Source organism: Pseudomassariella vexata, assembly GCF_002105095.1.
Source record: "Pseudomassariella vexata strain CBS 129021 chromosome Unknown BCR38scaffold_1, whole genome shotgun sequence".
Lineage (NCBI taxonomy): Eukaryota > Fungi > Ascomycota > Sordariomycetes > Amphisphaeriales > Pseudomassariaceae > Pseudomassariella > Pseudomassariella vexata.
The window spans coordinates 2,939,176-2,954,044 of record NW_024467956.1 but is presented as its reverse complement, the minus strand read 5'-3'; the positions used below and the strand labels follow the sequence as shown (position 1 = coordinate 2,954,044).

At 49.1% G+C, this 14,869-nt stretch overlaps 4 protein-coding genes across 4 annotated transcripts; 3 read left to right on the top strand and 1 right to left on the bottom strand.

Moving 5' to 3' along the window:
* Positions 1 to 504: 504 nt before the first annotated feature.
* On the bottom strand, positions 505 to 2,524 carry BCR38DRAFT_417817 (Rox3 mediator complex subunit-domain-containing protein). Its single transcript, XM_040859178.1, has 3 exons — positions 1,716 to 2,524; positions 927 to 1,567; positions 505 to 878 (listed from the first exon to the last, which is right to left on the bottom strand). Exons 1-3 carry the CDS (start codon positions 2,032 to 2,034, stop codon positions 807 to 809), a joined length of 1,032 nt encoding a protein of 343 aa, XP_040721310.1. The 5' UTR covers positions 2,035 to 2,524; the 3' UTR covers positions 505 to 806.
* Positions 2,525 to 4,589: 2,065 nt separating this feature from the next.
* Positions 4,590 to 6,173, top strand: BCR38DRAFT_382560 (ubiquitin-conjugating enzyme/RWD-like protein). The gene is made up of 3 exons (XM_040857430.1): positions 4,590 to 4,951; positions 5,014 to 5,097; positions 5,156 to 6,173. The coding sequence occupies exons 1-3, from the start codon at positions 4,856 to 4,858 to the stop codon at positions 5,690 to 5,692; spliced, it is 717 nt and encodes a 238-aa protein (XP_040721309.1). The 5' UTR covers positions 4,590 to 4,855; the 3' UTR covers positions 5,693 to 6,173.
* A 1,645-nt stretch (positions 6,174 to 7,818) lies between these two features.
* Positions 7,819 to 11,129, top strand: BCR38DRAFT_493220 (uncharacterized protein; the record flags this gene model as incomplete). The annotated part of the gene is made up of 3 exons (XM_040864703.1): positions 7,819 to 8,155; positions 8,185 to 10,073; positions 10,127 to 11,129. The coding sequence occupies 3 exons, from the start codon at positions 7,819 to 7,821 to the stop codon at positions 10,676 to 10,678; spliced, it is 2,778 nt and encodes a 925-aa protein (XP_040721308.1). The 3' UTR covers positions 10,679 to 11,129.
* Positions 11,130 to 11,234: 105 nt separating this feature from the next.
* On the top strand, positions 11,235 to 12,644 carry BCR38DRAFT_329275 (tRNA A64-2'-O-ribosylphosphate transferase; the record flags this gene model as incomplete). The annotated part of the gene is made up of 1 exon (XM_040854866.1): positions 11,235 to 12,644. One exon carries the CDS (start codon positions 11,235 to 11,237, stop codon positions 12,642 to 12,644), a length of 1,410 nt encoding a protein of 469 aa, XP_040721307.1.
* Between the last annotated feature and the right edge of the window lie 2,225 nt (positions 12,645 to 14,869).

Sequence of the window (14,869 nt, the reverse complement as noted above, 5' to 3'; positions counted from 1 at the left end):
TGGGTTGGTTTGTTAAAGGACAGAGGCCAATGATCTTGGTTAAGCATGTTGGCGGGCGGGGCCGTTCCCAGGTTCCATTGTCCAAAAAGTGTGCAAGGAGAACTGCGGCCACTTGGGCGGGTGTGCGACGCAAGACCCAGAGTGCATCGCGCTAACTTGGCCCGCTTGAGACGCATAAGTCGACGAGCCTCGGTCGGTAAACCACCTACATCCTCAAGTCTAGATGTAAGCAGTTGACTACAACTTGCGTGAATGTGGCTATCAATGGCCTAGGAGCTCGTGTAAGTCATGTAGATCTGGAGACCTGACAAGCACGTGCTCCCCGACGGTTCTTCGTCATGGCTATCTCCTGAAGTAAGTGCGTACGTGAAGCACTCACTTGAGCACTCACTTGCGGTACTTTGTGCATCTAGGTGGACTAGGCACTGAGCAATCATGCAGCAATCGGCACGTACTCCTGTACATAGCACTGGACAAGGGAGATCCTGCCATGCTCACCAATTCGTGAAATAAAATGCTTTTTATTTTCTGTATCATGGTATATCTACAGCGATGCCAGGAGTGCCCGGGCTTTCATATTCCGATGGAAGATCCCCAGGCCTTCTGGCGCAGATTGCTGCTGCTTTTGTGCATTATAAAACGACAACCCCAACGCCTTGCTGAAAATCACGGAGTAAATGCAAAGACTGAAAAGACCAAAACGCTGTTTCATGGGAATCCCACGAGCCCCTCTCCATCGAAGAACTGTTGCCACGTCATTACCTTCGTGCGAGATGCGTATTCTTGCCCGCGATTGGGTATCAATGTCATGATCCTACACCCCCGTAGCCCCCCTGTTGGCGCATGCCCCCAGTGAACGATGATCCGCCTGCAGAATTCTGGGAGAGGTCAGCGAAGAGCTTCGAGGACGGATGGTCCATATGCACCTGTTTTCTCCTCTTCTGCTTCGACGAGCGGTCATCATTCTCGCCTGTAGAGTAACCAGTCTCGGCACCTTGGTCCTCGTCAAAGCCATCACCATAGCCCTCGAAGCTGCTGTCCTGGTAGCTTCGCTTCTTGATGTTGCGTCGTGCGCGATCAATGTGTGCCAGCTGCGTCTTGCCAGACTTGGGTACGCCCGTGTTCGCCAGGGGAGTGCCTGGAGTGCGGCTTGCGGCATCTTGATTTGTCTTCTTTGATATATTGGAAGGAGCCAAATCGCCCAGAACCGCGCTGTCCCACTCGTTCTTCGGTATGGGGCCTTTAGCCATCGACGTTGCTTTGAGCAAACTCGATTGGACCTGATCTGAGAAACCTCGCTCGATCTCGTTGCCTCGCACCTCGGTATTATACCAGTCCTCTTGAGGTAGGTGGAGCATAAACATCAAGCCGTTGGGATCATCTGGTTCCTTCTTGACAGCCTCGAATTGGCCGTTCACCCCAAGTGTCTTGATATGACCCTTGTAGGTCTTGCGCAACGCATTTTTCTCTCCATTCGGTTTTGTCCGCGCGACCTCGGCCGCAATGCCAGTCAAACCGAACATCTCAAATAGATCTCCTGACGTGCGTGGCAGGGACATTGAATAGGCTAAAGAGCAGCAAAGTGTCAACCAAAACTCTGTCATGGAACGGTCACCGCAAGGGCATCAGGAGTTAGGAGCAGTAGCCAATGTAGCTGGGAGGAAACCAGGGAATGCTAGGGCAAGCTTGCGCTAGAGTAGCAGAGGGAGCCTTACGAGTTCTGCAGAGAAGGTACTTTTCGCCAACATCAAGGTGTAGGTTCTCAATACCGAGTCTCCGAGGATCCTCGAGGTGGACTTTCTTCTGCTCATGATCGCCCATGTCATCGGGCATTCGTTTGCGCTTGTGCGGCGAGTCGGCGTCGGTCATCATGGTGTCGTGTGTCGTTGAGCCGCTGATGCTATGAGCTGGCGTGGGAAGGGAAGTCGTGACAGATGTCATGGAGGTATTCATGCTTGATAGAGCGTCCGCAGTGCTCGGAGAGAATTGCGAGGGGCTCTGAGGTGTTTGAGGATTGAAGGACATGGCTGCCATAGAAATGCCGTAGCGCGGGAGGCAGGGAGAAGGGTTAAACGATCGCAAATGGACGGTGTTGCTGAGGTCAAATGGTTGTGATGGGAGGTTGACGGGAGAACGAGCGACGCCTAAAAATTTAACACTGCAGCCGATCGGGAACGGAAATGGTCGCCAAAAAGCGATTTTCGCGAAAACCCGCAAGGTGAATTAACGGCTCCTTCGGGTTTCGACAAGACGCTCGATGTCGGTGTGTCCGCGAAGATGGTTTAGACGTCTGCTATGGCAAGAGGTCGCACGAAAAACCGCCGACCGGCTGTCGTGGTCGAACTTGCCCGACAGACCACCAGCATGCACAAAATGAATTGGCCGCGGCGATGTATCGAACACACACTACGTGTAGATGAGAATCCAGTGGCGGCTGCGATATTTTCGATGTCGCAAACGACGTCGCGGGCGTCGGGAATGAGGTCGTCGAGGTGGTTGATGATTGTTGAATGAGGGAAAGAACGGCCCGCGCTTGGACGGCGACCATAGAAAGGCACTTGCGGTACCAAAGGACGCTTTGGCCCCACAAAAGCTGATAGATCCACCCCATCGCAATCAACCAACAACTACATGGCGGCAAAGGCCGTACTTCGTACTTTACTTTTCACACGTTCCATTGAGATCTGACGTTGGCTTTCTTTCTCCGTTACACAATCACTTTGTAGTCCTTGATAACCAACGAAAACCCCATCACATCGACCTCTGCAGCGCTTGGGAGGTTGCTGTCCTCAATGCATTACATGTGTGCATGAATGACCTGCAATTGCTTGAGGCATTTGCGGCCGTGATATTCCGAGTCCGTGGTGCTTTACCCACATCAAAACCGTCGAATGCTCCCACTGCCATAGTATCTGATCAGACATCAGACATGGATCCTTAGCGCCGACTTCGAGGTCGATGCCGATATCCAGCCTGTCAAGCGACCCAATGCCATCGTTCCTTAATAAAATGACTCGTAGTGGAAAGATCATTTACGGCCGATTCCGAAATTGCCACAATATTGGAGAACTACGCAGAGAACAGCAACTTTTCCTCGTCTTCGTTGGAACAGAGTAATAGGCATTTGAGGGCGTCGAGAATATGTATCCACAGTAGCTATGGCATTAATAGAAGTCTAGGTCTTAGAGATTAGCTAAGCTTTGAATACAGGAAGACACACTGTTCTTCTCTTTAGTAAATATTATGACTTTTACGAATATATTTGATAATTTGCTAGCTAAGCCGCATACTTGTTGTATTTATAATTATTAGTATCCTAATCCGATTCTTACGCTAATAGACTTTAAATACGAGAAATGAACTCTATATTATAAGGAAACGTCGAATCCCGGGCATTAAGGGCTGTATTAGTACTCTATAAGTAAGCGCGCTATTTTATTATGTTAATATAATACTTTAACTTTAGTATTATATTTTATAATTAGTGACTGTAATATCAGATACGAAAGAAGGCTAAATACTACTAGGTATCTATTACACGCTCTAATAGTTAAAGATCGTGAGTTTATAAAATTATGTATTCCTATCTAAATGTGAAGGGCTCACTGCGATCAGGCACAGCCTGTCACACTAAAGCTATTAAGAGCGAAGGCCGGACTTGAGCCCCAATAGCTTAGTGGCGTAGTAAACTTTAGGGACTTAGCAAAGCTTACTAATATTGTCTAACATCGTGTTAACCGCTCCTACTTTACGCGTTATGCTACGCAGGTTAGTATTAAAAAGCTCTATAAAGTACTTTTACTCTACTAACTAACGTAGCACAACACATAGAGCATGCATAGTAATCAATACGAAGTTTACACAGAGTTATGAAGAGAGGGCTCAATCTCTTCAGAACTATAATCAAATAAATAGCTGAGGAATTATACAATACTAATTAATTAAACTAATATAATTCTTATACCGGTAGATTGAAGTAATTTCAACTAATTTAACTATTATGTTAGTAGAAATATATTCATTAAGTTAATGTAAAGCTTTCTTAGTAGCTTAGTAACTATAAAATTATAGTATACTTGTAATATCAGAGTTATTTACTTTATAGAGAATAGAATATTATCTCTTACTGCTCTATATACTACGGGCTAGGCTCTTAACACAGTATTAACATTGTTTTTACGATTAACACTGTTTAATTCAAATAATATTTGAATAAATTTCCGGCCTCAAAACTGTAAATGTTTCCAATAGCCGTAAGGCTTGTATTCTTTTTGGAAAATTATAACTATGGAGGAGAAATGTCTTAAAGGGGGGGCACCTCTAATGGGTTGCATAGGGATTGAAGTCTCAATGTGGTACGGTGCTAAGTCAGATTGGGCAGGAGGGATGAAGGATAGGTCCTGCCCAGGTGGTGATCATTGATTCAGGACTGGAAACATGGAAGCGCAGCCTCCGTTAGCCCTATATTTTGACTTAGTATACTAGAGTATCGCACTATCCCATATTATTCCATCGCTGGTGCACTGTTTATTCTGTCATACCCTTGCAACTTCCAACCTGACACAGGCGCCAACTCACCTAAGGCCGCTGCTCTTCTGACCATGAGTGCCGACCTCTCCTCTTGCTTCGATCTGACAATTCTATCTCCAAGTTCACAAAGAAGACTGGCACTTCCACCACGCCAACACTCATTTTTTACACCCTCGCCCCACTCAACCAACGCATATTTTCGGTTCGATCGGACACTGGACTCGACAGTCTGTCGCGCGAGTACCAGAAACCCGTTTAAGACTCGACGGCTTCTCTATCCACCCCCTGTCGACCCAGCGTCCTCCAACACAAACCTTACCTCAACATGTCTTCTTCGCGGCAACACAATGGCAAGGGTGCGAAGACACGCCTCATGTCAGAAATGAAGGAACTCGACAAGGAGAAGTGGGTAAACATTGACGTAAGTTGGTCTCGTCGATATCCATCCGGCATCGGACTTGAACTGACGAAAGGCATTACCAGGTTGTTAACGACAACATTCTACGGTGGCGGGTTGGTCTCATCGTGGTCAACCCCGAGAGTGCCTTCAATGGCGGTTATTTCAAGGTGAGTGCCAAGTGACATGTCGGTGATTTCTCAAACAGGGCGCTTACACACAGTACAGGCGGAGATGACTTTCACCGACGAATACCCCTACGAGCCCCCCACCTTCCGTTTTCTGATCCCCATATACCACCCCAACATTTATCCCGACGGCAAGCTCTGCATATCAATTCTGCACACACCGGGCGAGGACATCATGTCGGGCGAACAGGCAAGCGAGCGTTGGACACCACTGCAAGGCGTCGAATCCGTCCTTCGATCCGTCCTGCTTCTCCTGGACGATCCAGAGATCAACTCGCCCGCAAACGTAGACGCAGGCGTCATGTTTCGGGATGATCGATTTGCATACAACAAGCGTGCGGCAGAGATTGTAGAGAAGTCCAAGAAGGATGTCCCCGAGGGCTTCATCATGCCCACAACTCTCGTTGATGCCCCGCCGCCTAAGGTTGTGGATGATGATGCTGCCTTCTGGGATGAGAGCGACGAAGAACTCGACTTCGGAGGCAGCGATACTGGTGATGATGAAGATATGGCCGACTTCGATGAGGACGGCGAAGATGAAGACGGGGCTAGCGAAGACGAAGAGTCCCCAGCTTAGAGGACGACTATCGTCACTCATCATGACGTCACAGCCCACTCGCAACGCGAACTTGGGCGGCCATTTTCTAATATCAGTACCTATAAACTTGCATAGCGTCGGACGACCGGCGTTTACGGATTTTGTTTCTTCCACCTGGTGGTTGGAGAATCTTGACATGTCCTTATCATTTGGACATTTTGCTTTGGGACTGGGCTATTTCCTAAGCTTCGCTGAGGATGCATTCGATCTCGGACACATATGCCCCGGCATGCTTCACCAAGGAGGATGATCTCGGATACACATATCGCACTGGAAGGGCGGAGGTGGCCGGTTCGGTATGCAGGACTAGCAGTTATACAATGTTTATAGGGATATCACTCACGTAATCAACATTACTTACCAACACTACAAGTATCTGAGGACGTTATGGTCTGATGCACATCCCACTGGACGACGGGAATTGATGTCTGGATTGCGAATAACGTTGGCATGATTATGCAGCAATACCATATAAGCTGCTATTTCAGATGGTGTGTGCCAAATAGGAGAAGCGGAGACAATGACTACAATGCCCTTGCACAGTCAATAATGGTTGCATTAAGTTACAGTGTAAAGGATCAAGCCATGTCACAAACAGCTGGTTGAGGAAGCTGCTCACACTGCGAGGGCGACCAGAATCTTCGCCATTGGGATTGGTGGGCAGTCTGGATATGAGGTAACTATGAACTTCGTAACGCATTCCACAGATATACCAGGGCTACGATTAAAGTAGTTCATGTGTACGTCAAGGAAACAGTACAGATATACTTAACAACCCAAGTATGCGCAGATCCCCCATTTAAAATTACAGGTCATAAATGTACTTAGAATTAGGTATATGACTAGAATAATATTAATAATCTGCTGTGAATTATGGAAGGAAGTGCCTGTATGTTTCAACCCCAACTTTAGCACGTCGGATTCCGAGTACTGAGGGCTGAATTGGTCCTACGAAGGTGAGAACAACTGCCCAATCGGTCCCCGGGAGATCCCTAAATACACTAGTTCGTGCTTGGTGCCTTTTACCCCTCTATGCCTGAGTCGAGGTAGCTTTCAGTAGTTTAAGCTCCTATACGACAAAGAAAATTATTCTATAAGTACTCTATTCATAATGCTTTAAGTGTCACATATTGTCGGGTAATACGCGTGGCACAATACGGAGGATTAGGTAAGATATGGAGGCCTGCGCACCTGCCAAAGCGTGAATATGCTGTATAGATTTTGGGGCTCGTAAGTACGATTGATCGAGCAGTATTAGTAGCAATTGATACTCTCGAGAAACGAAAGTCTTCATAAGGGTCGAATCCTTTACACATTAGAAATACGAGAGGATCGATTTTGCATGCCTCCAAAAAGGACACAAATTCCATGTATGTAAAGAAGTGGGTGCGGGATACCAGATTCCTAATACATAAAACTCCGGATGTCAGTTAGTCACTACGAAGGTGACATAAAAATGCTGCAACAAGAACATTGCCAATAAAATTTAAAAGAAACATTTTTTTTAAAAAAAAAATCGGCATAGCTCGATATTCCTGCATAGTAGATCAGAGACTAGCTTGATGATCCTACCTGAGTGTGCCATTTCTAGCCACACTTGAGCAGAGGCTGTGTGGCAGAAGCTTCCCTGTCGTGGAGACCAAGACTTGGAGCTTTCAACCCCGACTTCCAAAATACTTAAAAGTAATCAGGCCAAGCGGCGTCAGCATCAAGGCCTTGCTTCTTTGCAGACATTATCGACCAAGCATCATTTATCGCTGTTCGTAGTATTAGTTTATTTTTAGGAGAAAATTTCCATTTCGGCCATCATTGTTCTACGGCGACAACAACCCTTACTCTTTTAAACCCCCCCACCAAGCCGCCCAGCGTTAAGGGTCCATAAACGTCATCATAATCACAACCACCATCACAGCCAATCTGGTACAGTTCTTAGAAATCGTTGTTTGAGAGGTCACGAGACTCGCTAGACGCAGTTGGGGAGCCTGTCGGGCGAAACAACCTGGTGCGCGGTAGTGGTCGTCGCCTCAAACTTGCTCCCATGCAATCTAACCTAGACCACATCGAGGAGCTTCGCCTACCAAGTTTCCAGCCGCCCACCGCTCAAGATGACCACGACAAGCATTCCGCCGGATGAGGCTATATCTCAGATCTGCGAGTTCATTGGTCTGGATAGAAACGATGCTATTAAACGTCTCCAGGCCAATAATAACGACCCCGAACGCGCGATCGGCGAGTATCTAGACGACCCTACCGACTCCAAGAACAAATACCGTTGGGATGAATCTGCGTTCGGTGCGGGCCGCCAGGGAGAACCCGCAAATCCGGCGATATCATTCAATATCCATGGCCCCGACGACCTTGTCGGACAGACTAGTCACTTGAATACCAGCAGCGGAGCGCCCACGCGCCCTCCTTCGAGAGCCAACAACCGATCACCACTGGGTAGGCTCGTAGACTTGACTGCATTTCAGGCAGCAGGTACATCTTCTGCATGCTTCCGTCAACAAAGCTGACGCCTCTCTATACAGGAGTTCCCGCCAATGCTGCTCAGGAAGATGCCGATCTTGCACGAGCCCTGGCCGAATCAGCTGCCGAATCCGGCATTCCGCCGCAGGAAACGGGCGTTGTTGATAATGGTGCCAATGTCAAGTACTTTGGCCCTGCCAACCGGAATGATTATGAGAAGGACCAGTGGGCCATGGTGCCGACCAAAGCCCAGGCTGAGGCCACAAATACGGAAGTGCCTCCTTCCGCTAGGAAGCGTGGAGTCGGGGAACCGGCCTTTTTGCGGACAAGCAAAAAACACCGTCTTGGGGCGGTTGTGGCAATATTCCATGCCATACCCCTAGCTAGAAATATTCTCCTTTCCTGTGGATATTCGGCACGCAGCTACGGGCATAATACAGATTGGTGGAAGGGCCAGCCCATCCTGAAGCAGGAGCAGCTGGCTGCCATGGCTAGAGGCGAGGTGGTCTGGGGTGGTGAGGCTCATCCTGACTTTAGTGAGGAGCTTCACCGCCTCATAGCTTTCCTGGACGGCACAGAGCGAAGCTATGGCTCTGTAGATTGCCTAGCTGAGACTGAGGAAATTGGTACCAACTACTGGGGGGCTGATCACGAAGTCGAAGACAAGTTTTTCGAGGCTTTGAAGAATGAGAGCCAAAACAACCCAACCTTTGAACAGTTGATGAACCGATTGCTCACTGATGGCAAAGTCGAAAAGATAATATCAGGGGAGGACGACGACGAGGACCAACAAACCAAGTTTGCATTCCTCGACGCTGCATTAAATCCTGAACAGTACGACTGGATCACCACGCTCTATGATGTTATCGATCATCTTTTATGGGATGACGCTTTGTCGCCGGGCCACTCGTTCCCCGAAGGTGCTAGAAACGCCTTCTTCACGAACCCGGCTGAAATATTCACCATTCGATTTGGTGGGCCCGAGGGCCTCAAGAAGCCGTGCGATATTCCTGCTGTGTTTTATGTAGATCGCTATTTGGAGTCTCGGAAGGTTCAGGCCTTGGAGTTGCAATCCCAGATCAACTGGATCAAGAGAGACGGGCTGCAGGGGCTTGAGCAGTGGGAGAAACAGCAAATGACGTGTAAAGGAGAGCAAGGTTGCGCTGAATACGAATGGTTGGAACAGCCTCATGATGCGCGTGAGTGCTGCAAGAAGATTATCGAGACGAGTGCATACTTGATCGACCGACAACAAAAGAAAGCCCAATGGCGGTATTACGAGGAGCGCATCAGCCAAGGCACAACGCTCAGCATGGAAGACCTACGTCTCATCCACACTTGGTCGGGTCCATACGAGCTCAACGAAGAAGAGCAAAAGAGACAAGCGACATTAAAGCACATGATCGAAACGTCTGCAGAGAACCTCCTCGAGTTGGAGGAAGAACAAGCCAAAGCTCAAGAGAGAAAAGAGCACTGCAAATTAGCTCTGGAAGTCCTCAAGAGACGTTTGACCTGCCGAGAAGACGAAGCCGATGCCGAATTTAAGGAGAATTATATCCTGCCGTCACAGCCTGAGAAATATAATCCCAACTGGTGGAATCCGACTCACAGATATGCGCTCCGAGGCGTGGCTACCACGCCTGAAATCGCATACATCTGCACCAGGGACAAGGTAGAAGCCACCTGTAGAGATGTCGAAGAACGATCGGGATCCTGCGATCAATGGTGGAGACTTGAATATGTTGAGAATCATGCAGACCCAGTCAAGGTCGACAAGACGGACGTAGATACCGTGCTCCTGGCCGCGGGCACCGAGTCGAACTTCCCAATCCTCGTCTACGCATCAGAGACGGCAATGGATGCGGAGCCAATCCCCTTGTCTGATGCTTTGAAGGTGAGTCTCTCCATTTGAGGAGTGGGAAAAGACAATATGACTGATTGCACAAGATGTTCGTCCGCGCGGATAACCGCTCGTTCCAGCAGGAAATAGCACAAGCACAAGAGCAGACTTCTGAAGCAGTTCCGTTGACGCTGGAAGCCATTCAATCCGTGCCCACCGATCCCATCAGAACATTGCCTACTAAACGGAAGCATAGTTGCGCTGGATCGTCTGTGGCCACACTGGGGAGTAGATCCTCACGAGATATGATGGATATGATCTTCTCAGATGAACCCGATCCGTTTCCCGACGATAGCACACCTAGCACCTTCCACCAGGAATTCGCCGACCCGGCACCGCAGACTAATAAGCTCGGTGGCGTTGTCGAGTCCCTGGCGAACTTTCGAACTCATAGCGAGTCCCCAATTCTTAGGCGCGATGGTCCGCAGACTCCGAAACGTGATGATTCTGGATCAAAAGTTCCGGAAATGCAGGAGCGGTCGGGCGGTCCACCACCATTCATCACCCGGCCTAGGCAGGGGAGTCAGACGCTGAATAATAGCCATATCGACATGATGGAAATCGGGGACGAGGATCTCGAGAAGCATGAAGCCAACTAGTGGGAGTGTTAGCCCCCGCCGTGCTCTCGATGGCGGTGTCTCGGATGTAATGCAGGTTTGCTCGTGACGAACGTAACGATTTCGGATGTCATGGGGCTCTGTTAACGAAGGCTTTGGGGGTTGGGGGTTGGGGGTTGGGCTTCTGCATACGTTCGTTGGGTTATGGTCATATGGACGCATTGCTGGCGTTGGATTCATGTTAACCGTTGCTTTGTGCAGCACGGTGTTTGTAGATGATAGATACCCAAGAGAAGCTGTCGAGCTGGAGGAAAACCCACATTGCTTCGGCTGTAGCTCTTGCTTGATGCGCGATACATCTAGCCCATTCCCTGAACTGATCTGTCGAACTTAGACACTGTGGAAGATTTCCACACAGAAGCAACACTGGGTAGTCGTGCTGGTTTTAAAACTGGGACGATCGTAGTCGTAAATTGACAGTTGAATGCGTGCTGAGAGGACGATTTTATAGTGGGGCAGTTGATGATAATAAGCATCTGTCGAATCTGGATGCGGACTTTCGCACTCCAACCGCACCCTCGTAGACACATTTTCAGTCATGGAGTGCACAGCAGCAATTCAAGAGGAGGCAAAGACGGCTCTAGCAGTAGCAGACCTCGTTTTCTCACCACAAGCGAACCACAATTTCTCGCGCATCCTCACGGACCTGAAACGGTCCAATCTATCCATCACCAACCGCCTGCACTCCATCCAAGAAGACGCCTACTTTGTCTCGGAAGTGACCAGCGCCTTCAACGACCGCCCACTCATCGCCAACGAGCGCTGCGGCAGCTGGTACATCGCGCCCCAAAACAAGCGAGGATCCGCCTACTTTAAATCTACGGACGGCCACACCGGCCAGTGGAAATTCAGCACGCGGCGGCTTAACGTGCATTTGTTGAGTATTATTGGAGAAAACGATGGATGTATTATCGTCGATTCGACGAGGCGCGGGAAGCGCATGCCTGATGCCCTGAGCAAGACGGTTCCGGTTTGGTGTTGTGTACTGAACAGGGCGCTGTTTCCTAACGCGACGGAACGGCATCGGTTGTACACGCCGCCGAATGTTGTTTCGGAGAGTGAGCATGCGCAGGTGGAGGCGAGGATTGAGGGGTTTGTGGAGTCACTGAAACGGCTTGATATTGACCTGGAAGGATTGCGGGGACAAGTGAAAAGGCCGCTGAGGCCCATGTGGGTTACGCAAGACTCGCAGCTCGTGCCGACTAATGAGGTATTCGAAGATTTCCATCCGGTCATATGTTGCACTTGCTCGCGCCGGGTTGTGGGGGGCGAGATGAGTGAGGGGGGTTATATCCAAGGTGCTGGGGATGATACGGAGAATTGGGCGCTTGGTCTCACGCCGCCTGTTTTCTGGGAGCATGAAAAGGAACTGCTTTCTACCCCTGAAGCTGATCTTCGTGACGTCGTTTTGGCGCTGGTTGAGAGGCACTCGATTGTTTCTTGTGTCTCTGCTACAAGGCAACTGACCCCATCCGTGTTCGTGGGCACGCTTTCAGCAGAATCACCCACGACGCGCACTTGCACCATCTCTATCCTACCTCGAGTCACGGACCCAAATACCTGGGTCAAGACGACCTCGCGCATGGAGGTTGGTCTCGGTAAACATAAACTCGCGAGCCGAAACCTCCGCTCTGCTCTTCCACAGATCTGCGATTTTGTGCACAACTTTTTCTCGTCTACTCAGCATAACCCTCCAAATGCTGCGACCGAGGAAGGAAAAGTCTTGATCCTCTGCGAAACTGGGAAAGACTTCTCTATTGGGGTTACGCTGGCGTTGCTATGTCAGTGCTTCGACGACGAGGGGAGAAATTTGAAGGCTGGTGGGGGCAATGACGGGGTGAATAAAAATGTCATCAAGGCTAAGCTGGGTCGTATAATGACGGAATATCCTGAGGCGAATCCTAGTAGGGCTACGCTGCAGAGCGTGAATAGCTTTCTGATGACGTGATCGTGGGATCGGGGGAGAGGGTTGGGACAATCTTTTGGCTTGACAGCAACAACGGGCTCATTCTGAACGCTAAGAACATCGGCTAGGGCGGGGAGGCAATCATTATGAGCTGTGTGTGCCAATACCCGCTTTCTTTTCAGCGGCGTTTCTACGAGGACCCCCTATTCTCTGATGGCTATGCAGTCATGAGAACATCCCCGTGAACCCCTAACATCAAGTTTACGCAAGGGAACGGAAGCATCCCCGACTTTTTGACCACTCAAGAGAAAGGATTAGAGGGCAATTTGGACATCAAGACGAGAGGAAGACGAGAGGTGATGTGGTCCCAAGTAGATATTGACCTCAACCTTCATATCTCTTCAGGCCTACATCTCTCGGACATGACTGGCATCAGCCGTCCTGGTGATAGATCCATAGGAATGGCCAGCAAGCAGGAGCCATGCGTTTTATTCTCCTAAGCGACCTTGCAGGCTCGGGCTACATCTTCTGAACTGCCCATGGGAGCTGCTGTCACCTACATAACTGGGCTCCGATTAGATGAACACCTCTATGGCGGGAGAAGGGGCAGACTAGAATCTTCAAGGCTAGGCGACATCAAGTCCTGTCCCGACTTACTCATGGCGGTCGCTGATAAATCCACAAGAGTTAGAGATCATCACATCACGCAATCTCATAGGGCCACCCGATAATAGAGCTACAATGGAGATGGCGCGTACTCAATATGGCTATAAGGATCTACGCCGACAATGATGCCGCTCGACATCCAGGGTTCGTTTTTTCTCTCACATTCCGGATCAGACGACATGAGGAAACGCCCCCATCCACCCTATAATTTCAGCATTGCTTGTACGCGCATTGATACAGCGTCATCATAACGGGTGCATACTTATTCTCGTACATATCAACATCCTCTCTATTTTTAGTGCCGTATATCCAGGTCGCATATTTCTGTCAAAGCTGTTGTATTCCCTTCGTCTAACTAGTTGAGAAGTTCATCTTTGCAAATGTCAAATAAACGTATTGCTAGACATAGGATGAAGACATAAGCGTCGAGGTTGGTGACAAACGAGTCTGGTATAAGTAAGTGCTAGGATTATCCAACTTCGACAGGGGACAGCTCTGGGCACAGTAATTTAGTGGCAGGGTAACAGCGGTGCAAATGCCAAGACATTATCCAGATTGAGCCTCATTTAGACATGCATGGTGGTGACTGTTTCCTCAGCTGGGATCTTTGACGCCGTCTTGACCGGGGGATAAAATGGTTCCTCGGCTATATTGGGCAAACTCGCGTTAACATATCCATTGTCGATGTACCGAAAAACACGTCATCGCAGTAGTATTGAAATCATCTGAGTACCTGAACGTGAGTTTGATACATAGTGACAAGCTATAAGAAATATTCGCAGATGGGAGCCACAAATATGAGTCTGTACGTGGGCAGTCATGCCAACTTGAAAGTGCTAAGCATACGAAGTTCAAAGGGCTAGAGCTGTCAGTTCCACTTACGAATGGACTGCTGCAACTTATGACACGCATTGGACGTACCGTCATGTTGGAGCCACGATTACCAGCCTCGTCAACATCAAACTGTAAACTGCACCGCAGGTGGTAAAGTTGTAGCGTGCGGTGACGCGTAAGCTTCGGCGGGTCGTACACAATATCGTGACCATTTAGTACCTGTTGGCAATATCGGAATAAATTATGTGTTCCTCGTCCCTCCTCAGCAGACCTGCGCGATGCCAAGTTCATGTTCTTGCTCATCGGATGGAGAACTTGGTGTCGCTTGGCAAAATACGGTTCTCAGCCTTGGAGTTCACCAGGGGAACCTATGAAACAATCCCGTCAAAAGCATGATGCGGAGCGAGCGCCCGTAAGGACCAAGTTAGATGTGTCGAGATACACGGCTTGCGCCTACCTGAATATCTGGGTATCTTTATTCAGGGCCTGTCATGGCGCCTCACTTGTTTCCCGGGGCTGCCCACATTCCGGCGGAAATCAACTCCTCATAGAGATCTGATATTCCAAAAGCTGCCATTCTGGAAATCTGTCTCGAGTATCATTTGTTCAAGGGTCGATAGGTTGTGGCTTCCGTGAGGAGTACCCGTTGAAGGAACGGGACGGGAGTTGGTATGTACTCTCATGCTCCCTTGAACAGGTATAAAGGGTTGCTTGATCCCCTCCCTTCCAATGCTAAGATAATTCTAACTCTCTATATCTCATTATTT